Genomic DNA, 25,428 nt, shown 5'->3' with positions numbered 1-25,428 from the left:
CCTGGTGGCAAGGTGGCCAGGCAGCACCCACGACAGTTTTGTCTGGGCCAATTCTGCTGTGGGTGAACAAGCGGAGAGAGAGGGGTTTGGTCAGAGCCTGTTCCTCGGGGATAGTGGATACCCTCTGAGGACATACTTATTGACACCGATGACCAACCCACAGACTCGGGCTGAAAGAGCCTAAAATGTTGCACAAGAACAAGTGGCTCACCTGGCAGCAAGATTGGTACCGAGATTGTGGGCCTTTTGAATTGCACCTCTGCTAGGTCAGGGGTCCCCAACCTTTTTTACACTGCGGACCGGTTCCAGCTTTAATAAAAATCCGCGGACCGGGGGGTGAGATTGGGGGGGGGGGGGTTTGGTCGCTGAGTTGCTGTTCAAACAAAGTGCTGAAAATTCTCTTTTTGAAATGTATAACGTTTTAAACGGAATAAACATAACCTTGCATTAGGAAAATGAATAATTGCTTTATTTATAGTATATTTTCTATAGATGCGTAAAACCATATTTTGGCGGTTTGTTTTTTTACTTTCATTGTTTCACTAGTTTACCTGTCCATTTAGTCTTAATAATTAATGGTAAATGAACTTGGCTTGCTGTTCTCGGAGGCAGCTCGAATCTTGGTCGGGCTCGAGCCCCAAGTTCAAGTAACAGAACAAAAAAAAATGCAGTGAAGGAGGAGAGATGCCAGAAGAATTGCGGCTGGGCGCAGAGGCTCACGTTGATTTTAATGATGATTGACAGTTTAGGTTCCTTTTCAAACCTACGTTAAAAGCACAGCCGTTAAAATATGATTAATAGTTTATTATGATGCCACGATCGCTGGATAATTCTGAAGTTGTTTTAAAGAAGAATAAAATAATTACTTTTCAGTCATTTGCGATGCCCATGTCACACAGTTGAACGTCTCCGCGTATTTACATGATTTGCGAGGTACATTTGCAAATTATTCATAAAGTTATAACTCTGCAATTCTTTGATCGATTGTGTTTTAGAAGTACTGTATGCTCAAAACTCTTATGACAGCAATGTGATCGCTGATGCGCTGGTAGAGAGAGAGAGACCAAGAAAAAGAGAGAGCGACTCTGTACAACAGTGGAAATGATCGATGTTATTTGAAGTCGGCTCTAAGTACAAAATACCCGATTAAGCTATTACGTGGCTATTATAAAAAAAAGTTCCGGGACGTTCTTGCGACCCGGTGGCAACTTGTCCACGACCCTGTACTGGGTCGCGACCCGGTGGTTGGGGACCTCTGTGCTAGGGCATGCTGCTGCTTGGCCAGTTCCAGCTTGGCTCTCTTCAGTTCCAGAGACTGGCGAGCGAGCTCATTTGCTTTGGTCAACTGGCACTGAATGTCCTGCAACACGACCAACTTCTCTTTTTCAATGTTCACCAACTCTTCGCTACACCGACATGGTGAGATTGTCGAGCGACGTTGTGATGTCATGTTGCAAAAAACTGGTGGAGACGTGTGTACGGGAGGTGGTGGTATAGTGCATTCTTCCGGCTCAGTGCTCCCAGGTGAGGAGAGTACTGCTGGTGGCTCAATGTCTGGGGAGCATGGCACATTGAGGGGTGGCGATGACCTGGAGCATGAGGCCTGTTCAGCATCACCTCTTCTAACGTCAATCCCCCCAGGGATTCCATGTGAGACTGTGTCTCCCATTATCGCCAGTGCCTTCTCCTCATGTGCTATTAAGGGTTGCACTGAACTGGTCCCCGCACCTGTCCTCGCCCGGTCTCTACGGACAGCAGAACCTCTCACCTTAACCTGGCTTGAAAAATCATGCCATTTTTTCCTGACGTCCTGCCAGGACCTTGGTGTGCCTGACCCGGAGGCAGCCATCTTCCTTGCTATGTCGCTCCATAGCTCCTTTTTGTTGCTGTTGGGCAAATTATTCCGAAAGCTGGAAAACAGCGTCACTTTGGGCAAGCTTACCTCGTCCAGCAAAACTTCAAGTTCCTCTGACGAGAAGCTTGGTGCCCTTTTTTTACGTTGCTTCCCCACCATATTCTCTCTCTCTCTCTCTCTCTCTCTCTCTCTCTCTCTCTCTCTTTTCATTGTTGATATGTTGCTTTTTATTGAAAACATTAACCAATGACAATCAATACCTCATTAAACAGAATTAACTGCAGCTGCTTGCCAATCAATTCTGATTGTGAAGTACCTTACTGTCATGTGATGTGATAGTGTATTGTTTCAACACTGTTCCTTTAAGTGAGAGTGACTGAAGTACGGGGAGGGGGTGTGTCTGAGGGCGACATTTTTTAGTCAATACATTGACTGTGTAGTGCGTTGCTGGTTGTTAATAAACTTGTTGTTCATCTGCAGAAATCGCCTATTTATGGTCGATTTTACACTTACCATTAATCTTAAAGTGTATTACATAATTTTTAGAAGTCGTTAAATCCATATCAAGAAGCGGCACAAGTGGCACAAGTGGATAAGGAAGGTGAATGATTAGCGAGGGATACCCGGTTCGTCTACCTTTATTACTGACAATTTGATAATTTAATTAATAGTCTATATTTTACAGATAACTAAACTATGTTAAAATAAATGTTACTGGAATAATTTGAGTAATGTTCCATTTGTATAGAACGTGTTGTCTTTCTTAATGCCGTAATGCACCTTCACGTGAAGTGGAAAATCGATCCCTGAGAGATCGATCGCAAATAATTCAGCACCTTCACTTGGGACAGCGACATTGTTACGTCGAACTTAGAGGCAACGTGTTAAGAAGCTTCCTAAGAGACACTTCGGGGAACACACTTAGGAACACAAACAACTTTGGTAGGATATATCTTTTTGAGTCTTCTTAGCACGCTAAGAGTGAACGTTATCGGGGAACCGGGCCCAGAACTCTTGATTTAGAGTGAGAGTTGCGCTACTGTGTCTCATACTGTAATCCATTAAAATACATTTGGCAAATAAAGCACTAAAAAACAACATAATTTTCACTTTATGTGGAGCGACTGTTTATGCTGCATCTTCTTTCCCAAAGCACTGTTTGGCATTTGTCATCCGTCTGTGTGTGTGCGTGTTTAAGTGCACTTAACAAATGTAGGCATGTTAGAATTACAGTAATGCGGCTTACATAATGTAGCCTTTTTTAATGTTTGATGACAAGATAGAGACTTAAGGACAATTATGTAGACTAATAATTTAAGTTTAATGTCCTAATGATCAGCCTACTTACTTATTTGTATGTCCCACAGCTGACATGGAACGTTAACCGGTTTGAGAACATTATTTTTTTGTTCTAACAGGTTCAATAACGTCATTTTTAGGGTTGAACAGAAAACCGGAAACGTTAAAATACTGTTTCTGTTCGGAACGAACCAATTGGAAAAAAATTCTGGTTAAAAGCCCTGGTTTAAAGTGTTAAAATACTTTTTTGGTAGCTATTTTGGGGCTGCTTGTGGAATTTTACCTTGTTGAACTTGAATAATTATGGTTAGAACCCAATACAGTTTAAAATGGTTTTAATATCTTGCAAGAGGCACTTCCGTCTGCCCCATTTAGACTGTGCAGAAAAAGGCAACCTTCAACTCTGCGCTCACACTTTATACTCAGCTGCTAGACACACACATCCTGTTTATTCACAGTCTGTACACTCTGTACAGAAGATTAAGTCTAAACAGTAAGACAATACATTTCCATTGCTATATATCATATAGCCAACCAGAGTTGGGAACGTTACTTTAAAAAAGTAATTAGTTATAGTTACTAATTACTTCTCACAAATAGTAACTGAGTTAGTAGCTGCGTTACATCATTATAAAAGTTACTAATTACCAGGGAAAGTAATTACTGCAACTTAAAAAATTATAATATTTCAAATAACTTGGATGCCCCTTAAAATTAAATTAATAAAATGGATTCTAAAGAGAAACCACTAATTTTGTGGCAGCATGTGACGATGTGAGGTGCTTTATTAGATCAGAATTACTTGCCACAGACATGGAGAGACTTTTTCTTCTTGGGCATATGTTGCACATTACACAAACATTCACGCCTTTCACATCAATAATGGAAAAGTAATGCTTATTACACTTTGTGTTTGCGACCGCTACCTTTAAGCTCATTGTATTTGCCATCGCCCTGTCGCTGGTGTGTTCTGAGTGATTGCTGCGTGATGACTGGGCTGCCTGTCAGTGCTTCGTTTGAGATGGGGTACAGCAGCAGCAGCCGCTGCTCGTTGAGAAGAGAGAACGACGCGTGTTTTCATGTCAGTCTACAAAAGTCTCCAACCACGCCAGAAAAGATCACTAGATTTGTCCTTGTTGCTTTTTTGAAATTAAGTCGCTAAAGTGATAGAAAGTTGCTAAATCTAGCGACTAATTGACCAAGTTGCAGTGTCTGGCTGAGAGAGCGAGCCTATATGGGTGAAAATCACTTCAGTGAGATAAATTTTAGTAACGCGCATCATTTTAATGTAAGTAGCGATAACGACGTTATAACGGGGGAAACAGTCATTTATTTTATTACTCGGTTAGTAACGGCGATTACTTATAACGCCGTAATTACTGTAGCCAACTAAACTTTAGGTCAAGACAGAAAAATGTAGCTCAGTTAACTTATGCAGCTTATACGATAAAACTATTAATAAATAGTAATAATGTTACTAATAAATGCTCAATATCATAAAACAGTAGAAATAAGTTCAGATAAATTAAGTAAAGATCAAATTTTCCATGACAGGCTAAATTATAGGCTGTAACCCCTGAAGCCCATGTTTTCATGTTTATTTTGAAGCAAAGTTGGCCAGAGAGAAAAGCTACTTTAACGTGTTACCAAAAAGTTAAATATGTAGTGCAAATTAATACAAAATAAAATCAATTAGTTGTACTATCACTGTTGTCATGTTATCATTTATAAAAAAAAAATCAAAACTGAAAAAGTTTGTTTTGTGTGTGTCATGTGTGTGTGTGTGTCTGGGGCGCCACCGAAATGAGTGTGTATGTAGATCTCTAAATTTGTTAAAAGCCTGTGACTTGAGACTGAGCTCTAATTGGCTAGTTTCAGATCTGTCTTGGGGCGCTGCACTGTGCGCCCCAAACTCTCACACTTTTGTTGTTAGCAAATCAATATTGTTTTTTATGATTTTGACCTCATGTGATTGGATCGTTTTAGGGGTGGGCGATATCTCGATATTCAAACTATATCGATATATTTTTCAAACTCGAAATGGATTTTGACATATCATATATATCGATATAATGTTTATATTAAATTCTGATTTCGCCACTTTGCTTCTTTGCCTTCTCTGTGTGCTGTGCTCGCCCCCGCCTCCTTGCGTTTGTCCGCCTCCCCTCGCGTGTTCTCTCATTTATGGCGGCGCCCGTCGTGGAATCAACACTGGCCACCGCGAATAGATCTTCCATGATTCCCGTTTACATGTACTGTATATTTTACTGTTTAAAACGGCTTTAATTCATTGTTGTGAGCGCTCAGCGTGCCCCTGTCTCTCTCTCTCTCTCTCTCTCTCTCTCTCTCTCTCTCTCTCTCTCTCTCTCTCTCTCGTTGCGCTTCGACAGTGAAAAGGTGGCAGTGCTTTAATGTCCGTTTCTCCGTATACTTTCTTTTTCGCGTAAATGTCATCAGTCACGGATGTTACTGACAGAGAAGACGACTGATCTAGTTTATAATGACTAAACAAAGGTTAGCAGTACACACACGTTTTCTTGATGGGAGAGCTTTCTCTCTCTCTATGATGCGGTGTGCAAGCGCACGTGTTCTGTAGTTTTCTGTGTAACAACAACAGTGTTTTCTCTTATATTTAACCCATTTACTCCTAAAACGCCTAAAACCTGTTATTCCAGGATAAATACCCTTACCTCTTGAGGGTTTTCAGAAAAAATACTAAGAATTGTCAACGTCTACCAAAAACTTAATATCTGTAGTTAACTTGTTTTATTTTTTTAATAGAAAGAAGACAATGGGCCCTATCTTGCACCCAGCGCAATTGACTTCGTCAGTGACGCATGTATCATTTCGTATTTTGCACTGGCGCACAGCGGGTTTTTCCCTCCACAGACGCACGTCGGCAAACTAGGGAATGAACTTGCGCTCCCTGAGCGGTTCACCGCAAAAAAGGAGGCGTGCTCCGGCGCAAACCATCTCTTATGCTATTTTGCAGTTTCAAAAAACAATTGCGCTACTAACCAAAAAAAACTAGTCTAAAGTCAGTGGCGCGTTGCGCGTGATTCATTATGCTATTTTAAGGGCGCATGCTTGACCATAATGTATAGCGTGCACAACGCGCATTGCTTATCTAATCTACACAGATGCAACAGTTATTTTTGCAAATCATAAATTGTTACAATAAAAAATATAAGATAAGGGAAATCTTTAAATCATAAATTGTTACAATAAAAAATATTAATACATGAGATAAGGGAAATCATTGTGGTGAGCATTGTGGTAGTTTTTGTTTATTTTGTGTGGAAGCGTTAAACAATTATCATGCAAATAACGATTAAAATATTTTCATAAGTTTGTTGTGTGGCTGTATTAAGTTTATTTTATCTAAATAATAATTAAAATGTTTTCATAAGAAACCTTCATGTATGTGAACTTGATTTGTAAGTGTACTTTGGGGTTGGACCTTGCTTGCGTTTCTTGTGTCCGATTTCAAAGCCCCCAAACCCTTTCAGCGGTGAGGGTGGACGCAGCGATGTCCTCCTGTGTGCCCGGCGTGCCCGATTTATGCTGGCAAGCTTGGGATCCCCCCCGTCTCCTGACATCATTGTAGTGCTTGGCGCAGCTGATGAGATAATTGCGTCTATTTCCTCTCACGCCTGTTTAACCGACGATGATTTGGGCGGGTTTCACCCATCCCCATACAAAACAACTTCTCTGTCTTTGACTGCTCTTACAAGAACGTGGGTCTCCTCGGCTGTGAACCGCTCCTGGCGTGCGCCTGTCAAATCCGTCATAATAATAGCAACCCGCCATGGAACTTGCGCCCTTGCGTTTAAAGGGAATGTTGGATAGCGTTCTGATTGGTTTATTTGACGTTACGCCCAAACCACACCTATGAATAATGAACCTACTTCAGACCAACCCCTTATTGATTTGCGCCCGGCGCAAGACTTATTTCTCCCACCGGAAAAATAGCAACAGCGCCCAAGATCCGCCCACAAAGTCACTTGCGCTTTGCGCTTCGGACTTGCGTTTCAGATCGTTAAAATAGGGCCCAATATGTATTTTCTTAGTTAAAGTGTAATTTTTTTATATATTTTTTAAATGTTGCAGAAGCACTTTGTTCCTACATGAACTACCTCTTTGCACTTCAATAAAAAAGACCTTGTGGATTTTGACATATTTGTTTTGCAGTAGTTTTTTGGGAAGGGTATTTTCCACGCAAAGCTATCGAGATATATATCGGCTACCGAGATATATCAAAATATACCGAGATATAATTTTCACTACATATCGCCCAGCCCTAGATCGTTTTCAAAGTCTCATAACCGCGTTGCAAATTGCCATGTAACTGATTACTTTACTGATTAGTGGAACCAAGTGAAATATCTTGAGAATATGATTTTATCTTTTGAATCCTTTTATGATTTTATCCTGCCTTTTAATGTTTTCCCTGTTTGCTGTTTCAGCATGATAGACTGCGTAAAATTTTGTGGCACATTTCAGCTGCCTTTGCCTGGACATGATACTCAGATAATGCGGTATATTTCATGGCTTGGATGACTTTTTTCCAATATACCGGTCTATGATTGGGGAACTTTACTGCGTGTGTGTCAGATCGCGTTAACCAAAGTGTAATTTGTATGCTTGTTACGTAAGTTCATGTTAAAGAACATGTGAAAGAAAAAAATTATTATCATTAAAACAAGAAATGACGGAATCTTTACAATGTTGTTCGTATAAAAATGATAGAGATTGAAAAAGCCTAACGCAACCTCTGGTGTGTGTGTGTGTGTGTGTGTGTGTGTGTGCGTGCGTGCGTGTGTGTGTGTGTGAGAATGATTACCTTGATTTGTTCATTACTGATGATAAACCCATATGTGACCCGCTCTGGCGAAATGAGTCAGAAGTCACAACGTTCCATTTTAAGATATGGGCCAATAATGTGGAAAAACAATAAAATAATCAAAATTTTTAGCTAATTTCAAAGAACATACATTCAAAAATAATCTTCCAAAGTTTCCTAATCCAAATAATTGAGTAAAGGTATTTAAATGACTATTAAACTTGAAAAAGTTTTACTTAATTCGCTGGAAATGAACATTGCTTTTCTCAAATCCTCTCTGAGCATTTCCCGGGTATCCCCTGAAACGTCACTATCTCTCCAAATATGGTGTTACACGTTGTATATATTAATGTCTTTGGTCAAATTAAACTGTAAAATGAATAGTTTATCCTGTTAAAAATGCAATGGATTTTGAAAAATATCTACAAAAAAACGGGCATAAAACTTTAAAGGTAATTTTCTCAGGTTTTCAGTTGGAAAAAGAGCGCACATGACCATAATTCAAATGTCTCTATCTTAAAAAACATTCATGTTTTAACTTTTTACTACAGTAAAAGTTTGATTTTGAGTTTGTTTGCCCCCCTCCCCCCAAAAAAATGTTTAGCACCAGCCCCCACTGTATACAATATTGATGAGTCAATATTGAGTTCTTGAGCTTTCCAAATAAAATATTAGTTGTCAAGAATGATTTTAATTTCAAAGTTGGCGTTTTTTCACAATGGCTTGTACAATTATTGGGTGGCTTATCTATTTATCTATTTACTTGTGGTGATTGTTTTATAAGAATGCATTATGGTAATCCATCACTTTTTTTCAGAATGGAGCTGATGATGTTAAAAAGCATAGATGGTTTAGGTCGATAGACTGGGATTGTGTGCACACTAGAAAACTCAGGGTAAGAACGGCTATTCTGTTGTGTATTTGTCATCCTGTTTATGTAATTAAAAGAAAACATCACGCAGTCATTACTGTAACAAATGCTAATTTAAAGGTCATCATTGTCCCTGTATTTGCCATTATATGCTCAGAACATTCCCCAACATGAGGCATTTGATACATAAATAGTGATAGTTGTATAGTGTGTTTTTGGTTAAGAGATCTTAAAAGCCGCCTTAATAATTCTCTCTTCTTTTTGTGACAGCCTCCCATAGTCCCGAAGGTTTCTCACGAAGGTGACACATCTAACTTTGACACCTATCCTGAGGACGAGTGGAAGAAAGATGCACCAGTAGCAGCTAAAGATCTGGAAATATTTAAAAATTTTTGATAAGATTTTCCTTAGGATTTTTGAGAAGACATAAGGGCTGGTAAACAAAATGACTGTCTATTTTAACCATTCAGGTGACATTAAAGGTGCCGTTTTTTATAATTTCATGTTTCAAACTTTAGTTGGTGTGTAACATTGCTGTTAGAGCATAAATAATACCTGCAAAATTAAAAAGCGATATACAGTATGAGATATATTTCTTTAACTGAATTTGACTACAGAGAACAGCTGGTTTGGAATATAGCCCTCTACTTCCCAGTTATATAGCGACAATATTCTGAATTTTTGACTAACCTCCACCTACATCAATAAGCCAAAAAAGGGAGAAGAGGAAGAGTCAATAGAGTGTTTTGTCGGCATGCCATCAACACACCCAGCTCATCAGGAGCGGCTGGGGTTAGGTGTATTGCTCAAGGACACCTCGACACTTGGTCAGGTGGAGCCGGGGATTGAACCACCAACCTTCTGATTTGTAGACAACCTACATGAACCACTGAGCCACTGCCGCCCACTGGACCAGCTACAAAATCAGAACTTGTTTTTCTGAAGTATTTCTAAAGGAGGGACTTCATAAAACAAGAAAGACATCAGCCTGATTTTAGTACAGTGAAAACAGAGGTATAGCAAAAAGTAAATTGTTTGGAAAATACTTAATTTCTTCAAACAGGAAACATGAACACATTATATTGGGCACAATATACACAATCAAAGCTTCAATAAAAATAGGAAAAAACGGCACCTTTAAAAGGTCATAGTTTCATCATTATAGACATTTTCTTTCAAAACTTGACAGACAGATACAGACTTTGTATGAGAGCATTGCAATCATCATTATAATTATGATAAGCACCTAGGGTGACCACCCATCCCGCGTAGCGCGTGAACGCACAGCGTTTGAAGCCCAATTCATGCGTCCCGCAAATTGAGACCGTGTCACGCATAATCAATGCTTGCTTAAAAAAAGTTGGTCGCTCTATATCCTTGAGCCCCAGGCAGCCAAACGAACATTACTAGACAGTTCAGGTTCGCTCGCCGCTCGCCACTCACTACTCGCACGCTACTGTTGCCCCTCAGCTGAACTGCTGACTAGGTTGTTGTCAACTTTTCGTTGTTGTCATGACAGCGCAGTCCGCACGCAGCCACGCACGTGCATCCCTTTTAGATGCGCGCTTTCCAATTCGAAAAATGGAGAAAGAGACTGAGTCTGACTCTGCACCGCCATCATCAATTAAAAAGAGAAGGTGTGGGTACAAGAAAGACTGGGAAAATAAATATTTGTGGCTGAAAGTCCTAAAGGTGTCTCCAAAGCACTGAACAGTTTTTTTTCCTGCGCCTGCCTTTACTAACATGCAAGTTCACCATCCTTCCTCCCCCTTCTCGTTCCGTGAACCTCTGGAGTTGTGAGTTAAGACTTTTTTAAACTGTTTCTGTGTTGTTGAGCAACTTCAATTCCTGTTAATTCTATAATTTTATATTATAATTTATTTAAAGTGAATAAATTATAATGAAAAATAAATTAAATAGCTAAAGTAAATCGTAAATGAAAGTGCATCTGTCAATCATTGAATGTTCAAAATATTATGAATCTTTATTTTTTAAAAATACACATTGGTTGGCCTATTCATGAGCATACATCATGTTTAGGGGAATAGGGCATTATTAATATGCCATGTACACTGCAAAAAATGATTTTCAAGAAAAAAATGTCTTGGTGTTTTTGTCTGGTTTTCAGTGAAAATATCTAGAGATTCTTGAATTGAGATGCTTTGTCTTGGGGAGCAAAACGACCCAAGAAATGTCTGGTTTGTGGACCAAAAATATCAAATTTAAGTGATTTTGTGCATAAAACAAGGAAAAAATCTTGAATTTAGTGTTTTAGAAAAATTTTCAAGATTTTTTTGCTTACCCCATTGGCAGATTTTTTTTGTTTTGTGCACAAAATCACTTAAATTTGGTATTTTTTTGTCTAGGAACTGGACTTATTTTCTTGGGTCGTTTTGCTCATCGGGAGGAGGCACCTTCATTTGAGAGTTTTTGGATATTTTTGCTGAAAACAGGACAAAGATACAGGATTTTTTTCTGGAAAATACGTTTTTTGCAGTGTAAGGTGGTATGTGCTAGAAATGGGTAAACCACTATAAGTCGGCCCGTGGGTCGGGTGCACCGCCGGGCCAGGGAGTGTCCCACATTGTCCCTCAGAAACACACCCCTTGTCCCCCCCCCGGGGCTTATTAGCAGGTGGTCACCCTATAAGCACCTAATAAATTATTATGGAGGAAACTTCTTCAGCATCCACTAAATGATGAACAATTTAATTTTGTTCACATAGACTTTATATTATGCAAAAAAAAATTAAAATGGCAATAACAGGGGTCTGTTAAAGATTCTTTTTGTTGGATCGGGACAATGCTTTTGCTTACCTAAAAGTGTATAGTCATGTTGTTTTGTTTTGTTGGAGTCATTTTGTTATGACTCCATAGCTTGAAAAGTTTGATAAAAGAGTGATTTTAACCTGACTAAAAACTGAACTAGTTGTGTTGATCCCCAGTCTTATAAGCATATCTGGATGTACACCACCACAACAATTGAATCCAATGAGCTTTAGAACAGATTTCTGCCAGTCAAAATAAAGCTAGAACTTACCTTCTGAAACTTGACCTCACAAACCTAGTGGCAGAGCTGGGTAGTAACGGATTACAAGTTATCTGGACGCGTTTAGACTCTTTTCCCCCCGTTTTCGCTGATTTCACATTGTAAAAAAAAAATGATGCAATACACTCCGTGTTTAATTAGGCAAATATTTTTATATTTAAAGAATAAAACATTCACATAATTAGACATCATTACATGTTAGATTTTTAATTATGTTTTCCAAAGGGACATCAGCTGCGAACTAATAAATGCTACAGGATTAAGAAACTATTTAAAAAATATATTTTGGGTGATGGAGTTGGTTAAACTGGCAGCTATACAGCAAATCCTACTATTTTATTTGTGCATTTCATATCCGTTAAATCTTAGTCTACCAGCTAGTATTTTAGCTGCATAAATAAATCGGGTAAAATTACAAAAAATAAATAATAATAATTATGATTATTAATGTTTATTCAATTTTGCATCGAAGTTTTTTAATGTTTTATAACTTTGAGGCAACTGCATGCCATATTCTTTATAAACATTCAAAATAAACTGCGCACTTGATTACTGCTTGTATAGTCTCATAAGGTCAACAAAATTTCCACATTAAAACTAATCAAAGCTAAAATCTAAAGCAATCATACTATATATTTATAAAAGCTATTATATAATATTTCATATGTTATATTAAGACAGACAGGCTTCAGAAATGCGTCCATTAAGCTTTATCCGCATTGTAACCACGGTGCTTGCGCATCCAGTGTCCGGGCACAATAAAAGCGTGAACTAATGAACAACAGAAGTTTGTTTTTATATATTTTAAGTGTAATGCACAGCCAAGTACTTGCACGACCCACCTTATTCCCCTGTGCAACGCACTTATTGGGAACCCCTAATATAAATGATCCTTTCAAGGCATAGCGGATGAATTGGAGCAGTTTAAACATGATACGTTTGGAAATAAAGTTGCGGGTTTTGCACGGGTTTGATATAAAATATAGAAGGTTGAATTTAGTTGTTTGCAATTTGAAATATTTTTTACCAGATATTCCTAATAAATTGAACTTGAACTATTTCTAAAATGTTTATTTAATAAAGAACACAGCTATCTCATAACGCAGCGAAACTTATTACATGAAGTGAATAATTGATTGTCGAGCAATCGATATCAACCTATTCAGCGCCTCCACCATGGACAGCACCCGCTAAGGTCGAATGAAGAAGGTTTACCTTAAGCAACATCCTAAGGTATAGTTCGAAGAACACACGTATAAATGTTGTTAAGGTTTAACTTAAGAGTCTTCCTAGCGTGCTAAGAGACAACGTTATCGGAGAACGCAGCCCAATTCATTTTTAATGTTAAAAAATTTAGCATTTTTAATCATAAAATTCAATATGTTTTTGCAATATTGCTGTTTTTGTTTTTATTTACTTAAAATTAAGTAATTATGTTTTAAATGTATAAATTTATAATTATGTTTTATTCAATGTGTTACTATCAGTTGACACTTATAGCAAAGTAAATCAGTGTTAGTTTTCTGAAGTATTAACTGACCGCACATTGCACTTAAAAAATTTTAAGGCTCTTGTTGTTTGTTGTTGAAAAATAATTGAATATATTTTTCCTCTTTATATATTTGAAATCAAAAAAGACTTGTCAAAAGTAATCTAAATGTAATCCAAAAGTAGTCAGATTACGTTACCAACGATGTGTAATCTAAGAGATTATATTACTGACTACAAATTTTGTCATGTAATTCATAATCAGTAACTGATAATGTATAATAGTAATTTACCCAGCTCTGCCTACTGGTGATCTTAATGCTTGGTAGCATCATATACTGTACTGTTCAAAACACTTTGGCTATTGTGCTATGTGGTGCATCGTGTTATTTATGTTTTTACGTACTGGTTAAGTGTATAAACACTTCAGGATTATAGGAGCCATTCCCTGTCTTGCAATGGCATGGGGTTGAATCACAAATACATGTTGCTAAAGTCTTGATGAGAAGTGACTGTTGTGTAAAATGCTTTAAAACTGTAGCTACTGTCTGTTTAAAACAATTCTTCCTATTTCCTAAATGCTTTAGACTGTTTTTGACTGGAGCAAAGATCATTGTAAAGTGTCTACTGAACAAATAACACTTTTGGGATCATTTGTAAAAAACACATTTAAAATTACAATTTTATTTTACAAAAAACAACCAAAAATATCTTATGGCAATGCATGTCTTTTATAAGGTTTCTAATTCTTGTTAATTCATACGACCACATTTGTCAATTTTTGTACGATTTGATTTTGCCCTTATGACATTGGGGTTAGGGCTGGGGTTTCGTTATTGTTTTTCTGTATGAGATTCATATGTTTTTGTATGATTTACTAAGTACAAAATTAGCCAACTTGTAAAATACTATAGAAATCTTTTGAGATCAAGCCGAACCAACATGCGGATTTCGTGAAGTTCTTTACCATATTGCATGGTCAGTGATATGTATCGTATAAAGAGGTGTCTGATTTTTTCTGTTAATCATGTATGTATGTCTTTGTACCTTAAATAAATCATTTTTGTGCTATTTGAGAAAAAAATATACTTAATGTTGTTTGCAAAAACAAAGGATAAACTGTTACTTAATAATTGACAAAAGCACAACATAAAATTATACCAATTTACAATGATTTGTAATAATACCTTTTTTAGTTTAATAATATTTTCCTTTTATTGCCTTGTGAACATTGGTGGTATATTCATAATGGTACAAATGCAATGTTACCTTGCTGTTATGAAGAAAGACTGCAAAATAAGGCCATAAGTATTTGACTAATAGGTGAACTACCATAACTTCTCGCCATCTGACCCAACTTGTTGATACCTCATTATTGAGATGTTGTCTGATGTAACTGTGCCAGTAAACTCTGAATGCTGGGTTGTTTTTAACCTATGCTGAGTAAATGTTGGACAAAACATGCCACTGGGTTAAAAATTATCTAGTGCTATGTTGCTTCTATGATGAATCTGTCCCTTGTCTTCTATTGTTATGGCATGTGAGCACACTTCCACACTTTTTTGTAATATATTCTCAGGAAAACATAAAACATCTTACTTTTACACAGAAAGCAACATTCATATGTGTATGTTTATATTACTAGAATACACCAAAATTCCATTACTTCCTCGCCCTTGTCAAAAAATCCTTAAGGATTCCAATAAGAATCTATGGTAGTTTTTGTTTGGGGGGTTTCATTGGTTTTAATATTGGTTATATACATGTCTTTTGAGTCGAACACACCTTGAGCATCGTGCATCAGAGCTCCGTCGAGTTATCATCCAAATCCTACTTTCTGACTAAATTGTTCCTATTTATATAATATAACATATTCGTTTATCTCAAGAATACTTTACCGTGACGACTATTGAGCAGTACTACCACGTGAAACGATTTATCACTACTAAACACCCAGTGTTAGCATATAGCCCGCTAGCATCAACAAACAGATGCCGGGTTTAGTTACTATTTGCCAATCTAATGGCGGACTCATCTGATGTATGCTATTCAGACCTGTCCTCACCTGAGCGGGAAGCTGTGGAGCAGTTGATACCCGGTTATCGCAGATCCTACACGACGTACAGCGCCCAGTTCACCCAGGCTCCAGACATCCACAAGCGACCGAGGCGTGCAAAAAGCGAACACCCTACGCGGTGCAGCTTCACGGACCGCGCTCAAGGGAACGGAGACGCCATCGCCCAGAATGAAAGCGATCGGGAAGCTGTGGAGGAGCTGCTGCCCGGCCTTCGCAGATTCAGCGTGCCTCACATCACCCTGGCTACAGACGTCCGCAGGCGATTGGGGCGTGCTGCGAGCGAGCTTCCCTCACGATGTAGCTTCACGGACCGCGTCCAGGTGACCGAAGACGGCATCACCCAACATGAAAGCGGTAAGACTCCGCTTGTTATTGTAACCTGCATTACTTGCCACATGTACAGTTTAGCTTCTTCCATCAGAACAGAGGGGTTTACTTGTGCTAAGTTTATTGAAGTAGTAAGGCTGACAGAGAAGATTGCAGAACTAGAAGCGTGCATCCAAACGCTAGTTGATGACAGCAATACCGCTAATGCTACAAACGCTAATACCGCTTATGCTACAAACGCGAATACCGCTAATGCTACAAACGCTAATACCGCTAATGCTACAAACACTGTTTCAGGTGCGCCTAGTGTTAAACGTAATACACATAGCTCGGTTCCGTCATCTGAGTCAAGGCGGCCGACTAACTAGGTGACTGTCAGGCGGCACAGTCGTATCCGGTGCCCACCCAAGACCCCCCTGGTAATTTCGAACAGGTTCGGTATTCTAAGCAATACACCGACTGAGACGTCTGTTAATAGTGCCTTGGTTATTGGAGAGAGATTCGATACTTAGGAACGCGAACATTGAGGCACCAGCCATTATAGTCGATTGTATACCGGGAGCCAGGTCTTCAGACATTAGATCAAAACTTAAAGTGCTGGCTAATGCTAAGTGTAAGTTTTCTAAAATTGTTATTCACGGCGGCACGAATGACACCAGACTCCGCCAGTCGGAGATCACCAAAGATAATATTAAAGAGATATGTGAAATTGCTAAAACAATGTCAGACAATGTAATATGCTCTGGTCCCCTCCCCGCCAACCGGGGGGATGAAACTTACAGTAGATTATTGTCTCTTCACGACTGGATGTCAAAATGGTGCCCTCAGCATAACGTAGGGTTTATAGAAAATTGGAAGCATTTCTGGGGGAGACCTGACCTGCTAAAGAGAGATGGCCTCCATCCGTCTCAGGAAGGAAGGGTGATTCTCTCTATAAATCTGACCAATAGTCTTACTTCTAATACAGTCTGACTATCCAGGGTACAGGTCAGGAAACAGACGGATCGGCTTAACCGTCCGTCTGTTAGCTGCCGTGATATGTCAAGATCACTTATATCCCAGCACTTCGAGTTAATCTTACCAGAATATCAACACATTTCAACTGTATCTGTTCCCCGAACAAATAAATACAGAGCACCGCTTGCCACATCTGGTACAAATCTGATTAATATAAAATTAGAAAACAATACATTAACAGATGAACCTCGAATGTTAAAATTCGGCCTTCTTAACATTAGATCGCTTACCAATAAAGAACCTATTGTCAATGAAATAATTACAGACCAAAACTTAGATGCACTCTGTTTAATAGAAACCTGGCTTAAAGCAGACGACTACATTAGTTTAAACGAATCCACCCCACAAGACTATTATTATAAACACGAACCTCGATTAAAGGGGAAAGGGGGTGGTGTAGCTACAGTACACAACAACATTTTTAAAGTAAACCAAAAATCTGAATTAAAATTTAAATCATTTGAACTAATGTTGTTAAATATGGAAATAACTGATCATAACCACAAACAGCTCTCTTTTGCCTTAGCTACAATCTATAGACCTCCAGGCCACCATGCAGATTTCCTTAAAGAAATAGCAGATTTCCTGTCTGAGCTTGTAGTCACTGTAGATAAAGCTCTTATCGTTGGTGATTTTAATATTCATGTGGATAACCCAAAAGATGAATTAGGACGTGCGTTTATGGATGTTCTAAATTCTCTCAATATTAGACAAAACGTGACAGGGCCAACGCATACTCGTAAGCACACATTAGACTTAATTCTGTCACTCAGACTCAATATTAATGACATCGAAATATCACCTCAGAGTGATGCAGTTTCTGACCATTACCTTGTGTCATACACTGTACCTCTAGATAGGATCACTCAATCCACAACATGCTACAGATTAGCCAGAACAATAATTTCCACCACTAAAGATAGCTTTATTAGCACTCTTCCAGACCTGTCCCAAATTAAACATGTAGCAGATAACTGACGATCTGTAATAGAAAACCTTAACAATGTCTGTTCTAACACATTGGATGCCGTTGCTCCCATTCGAAAAAAGAGAATCAAAGAAAAACCGCCAGCTCCATGGTATGACCATCACACCGCAGCACTCAAAAAGGCAACTAGGAAAATGGAAAGAAATTATAGAAGCACAAAGTTAGAGGTATGGCGTGCAGCATGGAAAGAGAGTGTTAAACACTACAGACAGGCTATTAAAATCGCCAGATCTACCTATCTTAGCAAGCTTATAAATGAGAATCATAATAACCCTCATTTCCTCTTTAGCACAGTTGCAAAACTGACTAGAAACAAAGAACAAACAGAAACCAATAGTAAACTTCAACACAATAGTAACGACTTCATGAACTTCTTTTCTAACAAAGTAACGGCTATTAGGGAAAACATCGTAGCTACCCAGGCAGCCACCATTCTACCCATTAGTTCACTTAACACTAGACTACCATACGAACATCTTGATTCATTTAAACCTACTACAATAGAGGAGCTCTCTAGACTAGTTACATCATCCAAATCATCGTCCTGTATATTAGACCCCGTTCCCACAAAACTACTTAAAGAGGTATTCCCTGTAGTGTCAACCCCGGTTCTAAATATCTTTAACTCATCGCTAGAAATAGGATACGTTCCAACAGCTTTTAAACTAGCAGTTATTAAACCGCTGATTAAACCACAGCTTGATCAGGGAGAGCTTAATAACTTTAGACCTATCTCAAATCTCCCTTTTCTTTTGAAAATATTAGAAAAGGTAGTGGCAAGCCAGTTACGCACATTCTTGACAAATAATAGTACATATGAAAAGTTCCAATCAGGATTCAGGCCCCACCATAGCACAGAGACAGCGTTGCTTAGAGTTACAACTGACCTCCTATTAACATCCGGTCGTGGTGAAATCTCACTCCTTACATTATTAGACCTTAGTGCAGCCTTTGACACAATCTTACTCAATAGACTAGAAAACTATGTTGGTATCAGTGGTCAGGCGCTAGCCCGGTTTAGGTCGTATCTAACCAATCGCTATCACTTTGTTTATGTAAATGAGAAAGAGTCATATCACTCCCTGGTTAAATACGGTGTACCGCAGGGATCGGTTTTAGGTCCTATCCTGTTCTCGTTATAAATGTTACCCCTAGGAGACATTATCAGGAAACATAACATAAGTTTTCACTGCTATGCGGATGATACCCAGCTTTACATCTCCTCACATCCCAACGAAACACACACGTTTTCTAAGCTAACAGACTGCCTTAGCGATGTTAGTGACTGGATGGCACCTAACTTTCTTAAGCTGAACTCCAATTAGACAGAGATACTTATTATTGAACCGAACCGCTACAAACATAATATGTCAGATTACAAGTTGCACATAGATGGCTGCACTGTGGTGCCATCTTCCACGGTTAGGAACTTAGGTGTGATGTTTGACAGCAACTTATCCTTCGATAGTCATATCGCCAATGTCTGCCGCACAGCATTCTTCCATCTTAGAAATATCTCGAAAATACGCCATATACTGTCTACATCTGACGCAGAGAAGCTCATCCATGCTTTTATGACCTCTAGAATAGACTATTGTTAACTCGCTACTCGGGGGATGCCATGCAAATCAAGTAAACAAGCTTCAGCTAGTTCAAAACGCTTCCACAAGGGTACTTACTCGATCTAAAAAGTACGACCACATAAGCCCAATTCTGGTATCTTTACACTGCCTACCAGTTAAATATCGCATACAATTTAAAATATCACTAATCACCTACAAAGCTTTAAATGGCCTAGCACCCTTATATCTTAGAGAATTACTATCAGAATACAATCCATCACGCACACTACGGTCGCAAAATTCTGGTCACTTGATTATCCCTAGACTATCAAAAGTGTCTAAAAGTGGAAGATCCTTTTCCTACTTAGCCCCTAAACTCTGGAATGATTTACCAACCGATGTCCGAGAATCAGACACAGCCGATAATTTTAAATCTAGACTTAAAACTTTTCTCTTCAACAAAGCATTCGCATAATTTGTCTAGTAAAGGTACTTAACTCGAAATAGTTATCTGTAAGGAACAAAGCACTCGCGGTCCTAACACAGACCAACCAAATAAATAAATAAAAACCTTATCTTAACGTATGGTCGGATTGCGATTTTGGAACTTTCGTGTGTCTTGTGAATAGGATGCCATACAGACCCGTTTGCCACTGAACCTGCATTAACGACGACAGTGGGGCTCCCGGCCTTAGTCAAACGGGTTGGCACGTATGGTCGGGTTGGGATTTTGGCGTTTTCATGTATCTTGTGAATAGTATGCCATACAAACCCGTTTGCCACTGAACCTGCATTAACGACGACAGTGGGGCCTCCAGCCTTAGTCAAACGGGTTGGCACATATGGTCGGGTAGTGAATTTGTCATTTTCGTCTATCTTTTGAATATGAAGCCATACAAACCAGATTGACATTGAACCTGCATTAATGACGACAGTGTGGCCTCCGGCCTTAGTCAAACAGGTTGGCACATATGGTTGGGTTGTGATTTTGGCGCTTTCTTTGTATTGCGAATAGTATGCCATACAGACCCGTTTGCCACTGAACCTGCATTAACGACGACAGTGGGGCTTCCGGCCTTAGTCAAACGGGTTGGCACGTATGGTAGGGTTGCGATTTTGCCGCTTTCATGTGTCTTGTGAATAGTATGCCATACAGACCCATTTGCCACTGAACCTGCATTAACGACGACAGTGGGGCCTCCAGCCTTAGTCAAACGGGTTCACACGTATGGTCAGATTGCGATGTTGGCGTTTTTTCGTGATCTTGTAAATAGTATGCAATATAGACCCGTTTGCCACTGAACCTGCATTAACGACGACAGTGGGGTCACAGGCCTTAGTCAAACGGGTCGACAGGTTTCATTTTCTCTTAAAGATCGGAAGGTGACCCTCAGTTACCATATATACCGTCGCAGTGGGCCCCCAATTTGCAAAATCCTCAACTGTGGATAATATAATTATGCCGCAATAGTTAATCTGTCTGAAACTAAGCTGATTAAACCACATCACTGTGTGACACTTGCATTACATGTGAACGGCCCCTACGCTAATATGATTTTGTTTTTCTCTCCCTGTCTTGTCCTCGACCCTGAGGACAATGGGACAAACAGACCAAGTTCCGGTAGATGTGAAAGTCGGCACACCACTGATCTACTGGTCGTCCTTCAATGTGATGCCCAGCTGATGCCTGACCAAGGATCACCGGCAGGACCCGCTTAATCTCCGCTTAATCTCCGCTTAATCTCCTTATCCGTTTATGTGTGTGTATATACATGTATATCTCCCAAGGGTTTTTCCCTCCTAGGACTTTTTATTTTTTATTTCCTCGGCTAAACAACCCGGGGTTTTTGTTTTTTTTTCTCCTAGGGGGTTTTTTACCCCGGGGAGGTAGCCTGCTTGGGCTTAATTTAGCTTCTTCTCCTAGACGTTACATTAGTAATATGCTCGCTCATAATGTCGAGTCATAGCTGCAGCAAATTTGACTGCTTATGCTATTGTGTATTATGTTGTGCTATCTGTCGTTTTTCTGTGCTTTTACTGCTTCTATTAATGTAAAGCTGCTTTGAAACAATTAAGTATTGTGAAAAGTGCTATATAAATAAAATTGAATTGAATTGAATTGAATTGTTTCCATGAATATATTCTTTCTCACAAAGCCTTGAGATGCACTGGAAGTTTAGTTTCTTGGTTAGGAATCATTTTTCTAAGAATGAGTCAAGCTGTGCTTTGCTACAATTATAGTAAAAACACAGAATAATAACTTAATTGTGGTAGGCCAAAGCCAAAAGAACCAATAAATGTATAAAGAAAGGAGTCAGATGTTAGAAAAGCAGATAATCATTTGTTGCCTCTTGGAGGGCTTTTTGATGGTCTCACTTTGTCACTGGGGTTTCTTATAAAAAATTAAGTTAAGACTTTTTGCTAAGTGTGTTGGGGTCCAGAGCTAGGGAGCTCACCAAAACCTGTAGGGACAGGGCACGCAAGAGGCAACCTGAGTGTAACCGCGTTAAGCTAAACGTGTGGGGTTCAGAGTGAAGAGCATGTCACAGGTCGGAGCGGACCCGAGATAGCTAAAGGGTCACGCCCCTTCCTAGTTTCCACCTCGAGGAGGTTCCCAAAGCAACCCCAATGACCAGACACACAAGGTACAGGTAAAATTAAAATAAGCTTTATTTAAATTATTTAAAAATAGTAAGTTTGGGAGGGGAAAGGGGAACTTAAAATAAAGGCCTCTTCTGGCCTCCAGGCAAAGCTTTTCAAAAGGGAGGGGACGGGGCCTTTTTGGGGTTTCTTCTTCTATCTGTGGTGCCCTTCGTTATCCTGGAGGCAGAACTTCAGGGGGAATAGCTGAAGTTACGGTCAGTTCTCTTTGGTATCCAGTTCACGTCTGCAACACAGAATTGTCACTTTATATATATATAACTGTAATTTTTCACTCTCTTACAGACAGCTGGTAGCGGTGGATCCGGTAAGTATTCGTCAGGTGTCTGGCTCGTGGTCTCCTCCCTTCGAAGGTTCGTGACTGTAAACACAGAATCACACTTCCCTGTTAACTGTATCTCTTCTTCCTTACAGATGACTGGTAGCGGTGGGCACGGTAGGTACGTTTCAGGTAACTGGTTTGTGGTCTCCTCCTTTAGAGGGCTAGGCATTGTAAACACAAGATCACACTTCTCTGTTAACTGTGACTCTTCTTTCTTACAGGTGGCTGGTGGCAGTGGATACGGTAAGTATTTTCCAGGTAACTGGTTCGTGGTCTCCTCCTTTAGAGGGCTTGGCACTGTAAACACAAGATCACACTTCTCTGTTAAAGGGAAATTCCGCCTTGAAATGATCCCAGGGCCAACAACAAACGTGCACCGAGTTCGACCGCCCACCGGAGCCCGCCCCCACGCCAGTCCAACGTGACCAGTGCCACCGCCAAACGCAAATCAGCATGCCATGGTAGCCTTCGGGGCATCAGCGCATCAAAAACGAAATCGCTATGTCTATACTACTAATAATGCTCAAAATAACCCCACACTTACACTGTAGCACAATGAGGGTCTCTATATGTAAACCGAAGCATTGAGAACTTTGCAAGTGTACAGGCAGTTTATTAAAAAGAAACATCTACCGTTCACGTCTGGATCACACATCCATGCGGGCGCCATCCCGGGAAAACCGAACTCTCGCGCGAAAGCACAACACCTGTTCAGGGCAACAACGTTTCACGCGAGAGCTCAGCCCCCCCAAGATGGCGCCCGCACGGACACGCGATCCAGACGCGAACGGCAAATGTTTCTTTTTAATAAACTGCCTGTACACTTGCAAAGTTCTCAATGCTTCGGTTTACATATAGAGACCCTCATTGTGCTACAGTGTAAGTGTGGGGTTATTTTGAGCATTATTAGTAGTATAGACATAGCGATTTCGTTTTTAATGCACTGATGCCCCGAAGGCCACCACAACATGCCAACCTGCGTCCAGCAACAACACTGGTCACGCCAGACCAGCACGAAAACAAACTCCAGTGAACGGTCGAACTCGGTACACGTTTGTTATTAACCCTAGGATCATTTCAAGGCGGAATTTCCCTTTAACTGTGACTTTTCTTTCTTACAGGTGGCTGATAGCAGTGGATACGGTAAGTATTTTCCAGGTAACTGGTTCGTGGTCTCCTCCTTTAGAGGGCTCGTGTCTATGGGTGGCTTTCAAATGGCCTATCGTGTTCACAGGGGGTGGATCTACTCACAGACCTTTCGTGGTAAGATGTTTACTCGTGGTCTTTACCTCCAAGGCCTCTGTTTCGGCCGAGGGGTTCAGCACTGTCACCGTTGAGCCGAACGCTGCCCTCTCCTCTCCGTACGTGTAGCTCCAGAGCTCTGGACAGGGGCGCACCTTTGAAGAGGCTCCACGACAGGCATGTTACTAGACACTGGGCTTCCACAACAATGTACTTTTTCCTCACATATGCATTCGCACTCTGCAATTCTACTCACGCAGAGGTCTGGGTCTTCGGTGCAATCCACCACCGTTTCCACACTGTATCGCTGCACAGCATATGATTTAAAAGCACTTCACCCACCTTACGGCGTCTTCTCTCACGGCCGATTCCCTATAATGGCTCCTGACAACAGATACACAGCACTGCACTGCAGACATCAAGTGTACACACACACTCTGCAAAGTCAAGACTCACCCACGACACACTTCAAGTGACAAAAAGTAAGGTCAGGCCATGATCTTTCTGGAGCCGGGCTGTGAACCTGCGGGGCGTTGTAATAGTGGAAAGCTGATGGTTAAGGGTAGCTGCTGCGATGATCTTCCTTCCTTATAATGCTACGTTGCCGGCTCACCCACCACTCTGCTCCGTGATAGGGCCGTTATCCTAGTTTGCTGGGGGCTCACACACACATTAAACAATGCACTCTCAATAAACACTTCCAGCTGTATGTTCCTTGTACTCACGGTAAGTTATCGCACTTCTCTCTTAGTTCTCCACGAGATCCACACTGGCTGGTTTCCATCACACTGCAGGTAATCCAATCATTTTATCCAACTATCATATGCGTGTCAGTATTCTCACAATGTCAAAGAACTTCCAATATACTCAGCCAAACGATGATCCTCTTCCTCCGTTTCCACGCCACAGCAGCACAATATCCACTTCACCACCATATACGGCCGCACCACCGCCGACTGCAACCAAATGACAGCAACCAACAACAACAGCCAACGACAACCTTGGTGCTCCTTTGATAAACAGCCTCCACTCCTTCCTTTCGGCTCCTTCGGCCGCCTTCTTCCCGCTCGCTATAGCGATCCCCGGGTCAACGGCGCCTTCTGAGGAGTGGACGTTTAATACACCCTTGGCGGAGCGGAGCTTTTCCCAAAATCAACTCTACTCTCTTTGTGTTTCACAGGTCTATTTATATTGCCCATCTTCATTACCTCTTCTAATTACACGCTGCCACATTAACTTGCCACACCTGTTGCTTGTGAATCCATAATTTGGGTTGTCAGGGAGACCAGGAAGTAAAGGTGTTTGTGAAAGATCTGGCAGGAAACCATCTTCGGGCGGAACCAATCTTCTCTGCTTTTGGTTCTGCCCTATCATATTCACCCTGTGACAAGCACTCAAAATTCTGTAAGTCAGGAGGCCATCATGTGTTGTTTGTCCTATTGTTTTGTTTCTTGTTTTTGTCATTCATTATAATACTCTGTTGTGAATTGTGTTGAAACAGCAATCACTCCCAAAAAGAAGTACCAGGAAGCTTGTGTGTTTTGTGTGCTGGCCCAGGTCGATGAGAAAATAATTCTGAAAGGGACATCAGTTGCATGTGAGTGAAATTGAATTGTGAATTCTCAGAGTGAGCTGTGAGAGCAAATGAGAATGCATGCTGTCTGACGACCGGCTCTGTGCGTGCGCGTGCGTGTGGTGTGTGTGTGTGTGTGTGTGTGTGTGTGTGTGTGTGTGTGTGTGTGTGTGTGAGCGAGAGAAAGAGAAAGAGAAAGAGAAAGAGAGAGATTTTCTGTGAATATAAGCTATGAATATAAGCTATAAATAACTG

At 40.3% G+C, this 25,428-nt stretch overlaps 1 protein-coding gene across 1 annotated transcript in view; it reads left to right on the top strand.

Annotated features, from left to right (window-relative positions):
• The window catches only part of prkx (protein kinase X-linked), a 377,186-nt gene extending 362,698 nt beyond the window's left edge, over positions 1–14,488 (top strand). The window contains exons 7-8 of the mRNA XM_073863571.1: positions 8,815–8,892; positions 9,139–14,488. Coding sequence (XP_073719672.1) covers positions 8,815–8,892; positions 9,139–9,264 — 204 coding nt within the window. The 3' untranslated portion in view covers positions 9,265–14,488. The remainder of the gene's footprint in view (positions 1–8,814; positions 8,893–9,138) is intronic.
• The last annotated feature ends 10,940 nt before the right edge of the window (positions 14,489–25,428 follow it).

The sequence above is a fragment of the Misgurnus anguillicaudatus genome, chromosome 3 (assembly GCF_027580225.2).
Source record: "Misgurnus anguillicaudatus chromosome 3, ASM2758022v2, whole genome shotgun sequence".
Lineage (NCBI taxonomy): Eukaryota > Metazoa > Chordata > Actinopteri > Cypriniformes > Cobitidae > Misgurnus > Misgurnus anguillicaudatus.
Note: the sequence above shows the minus strand (reverse complement) of the source record. Positions and strands in the feature narration are given on the sequence as shown.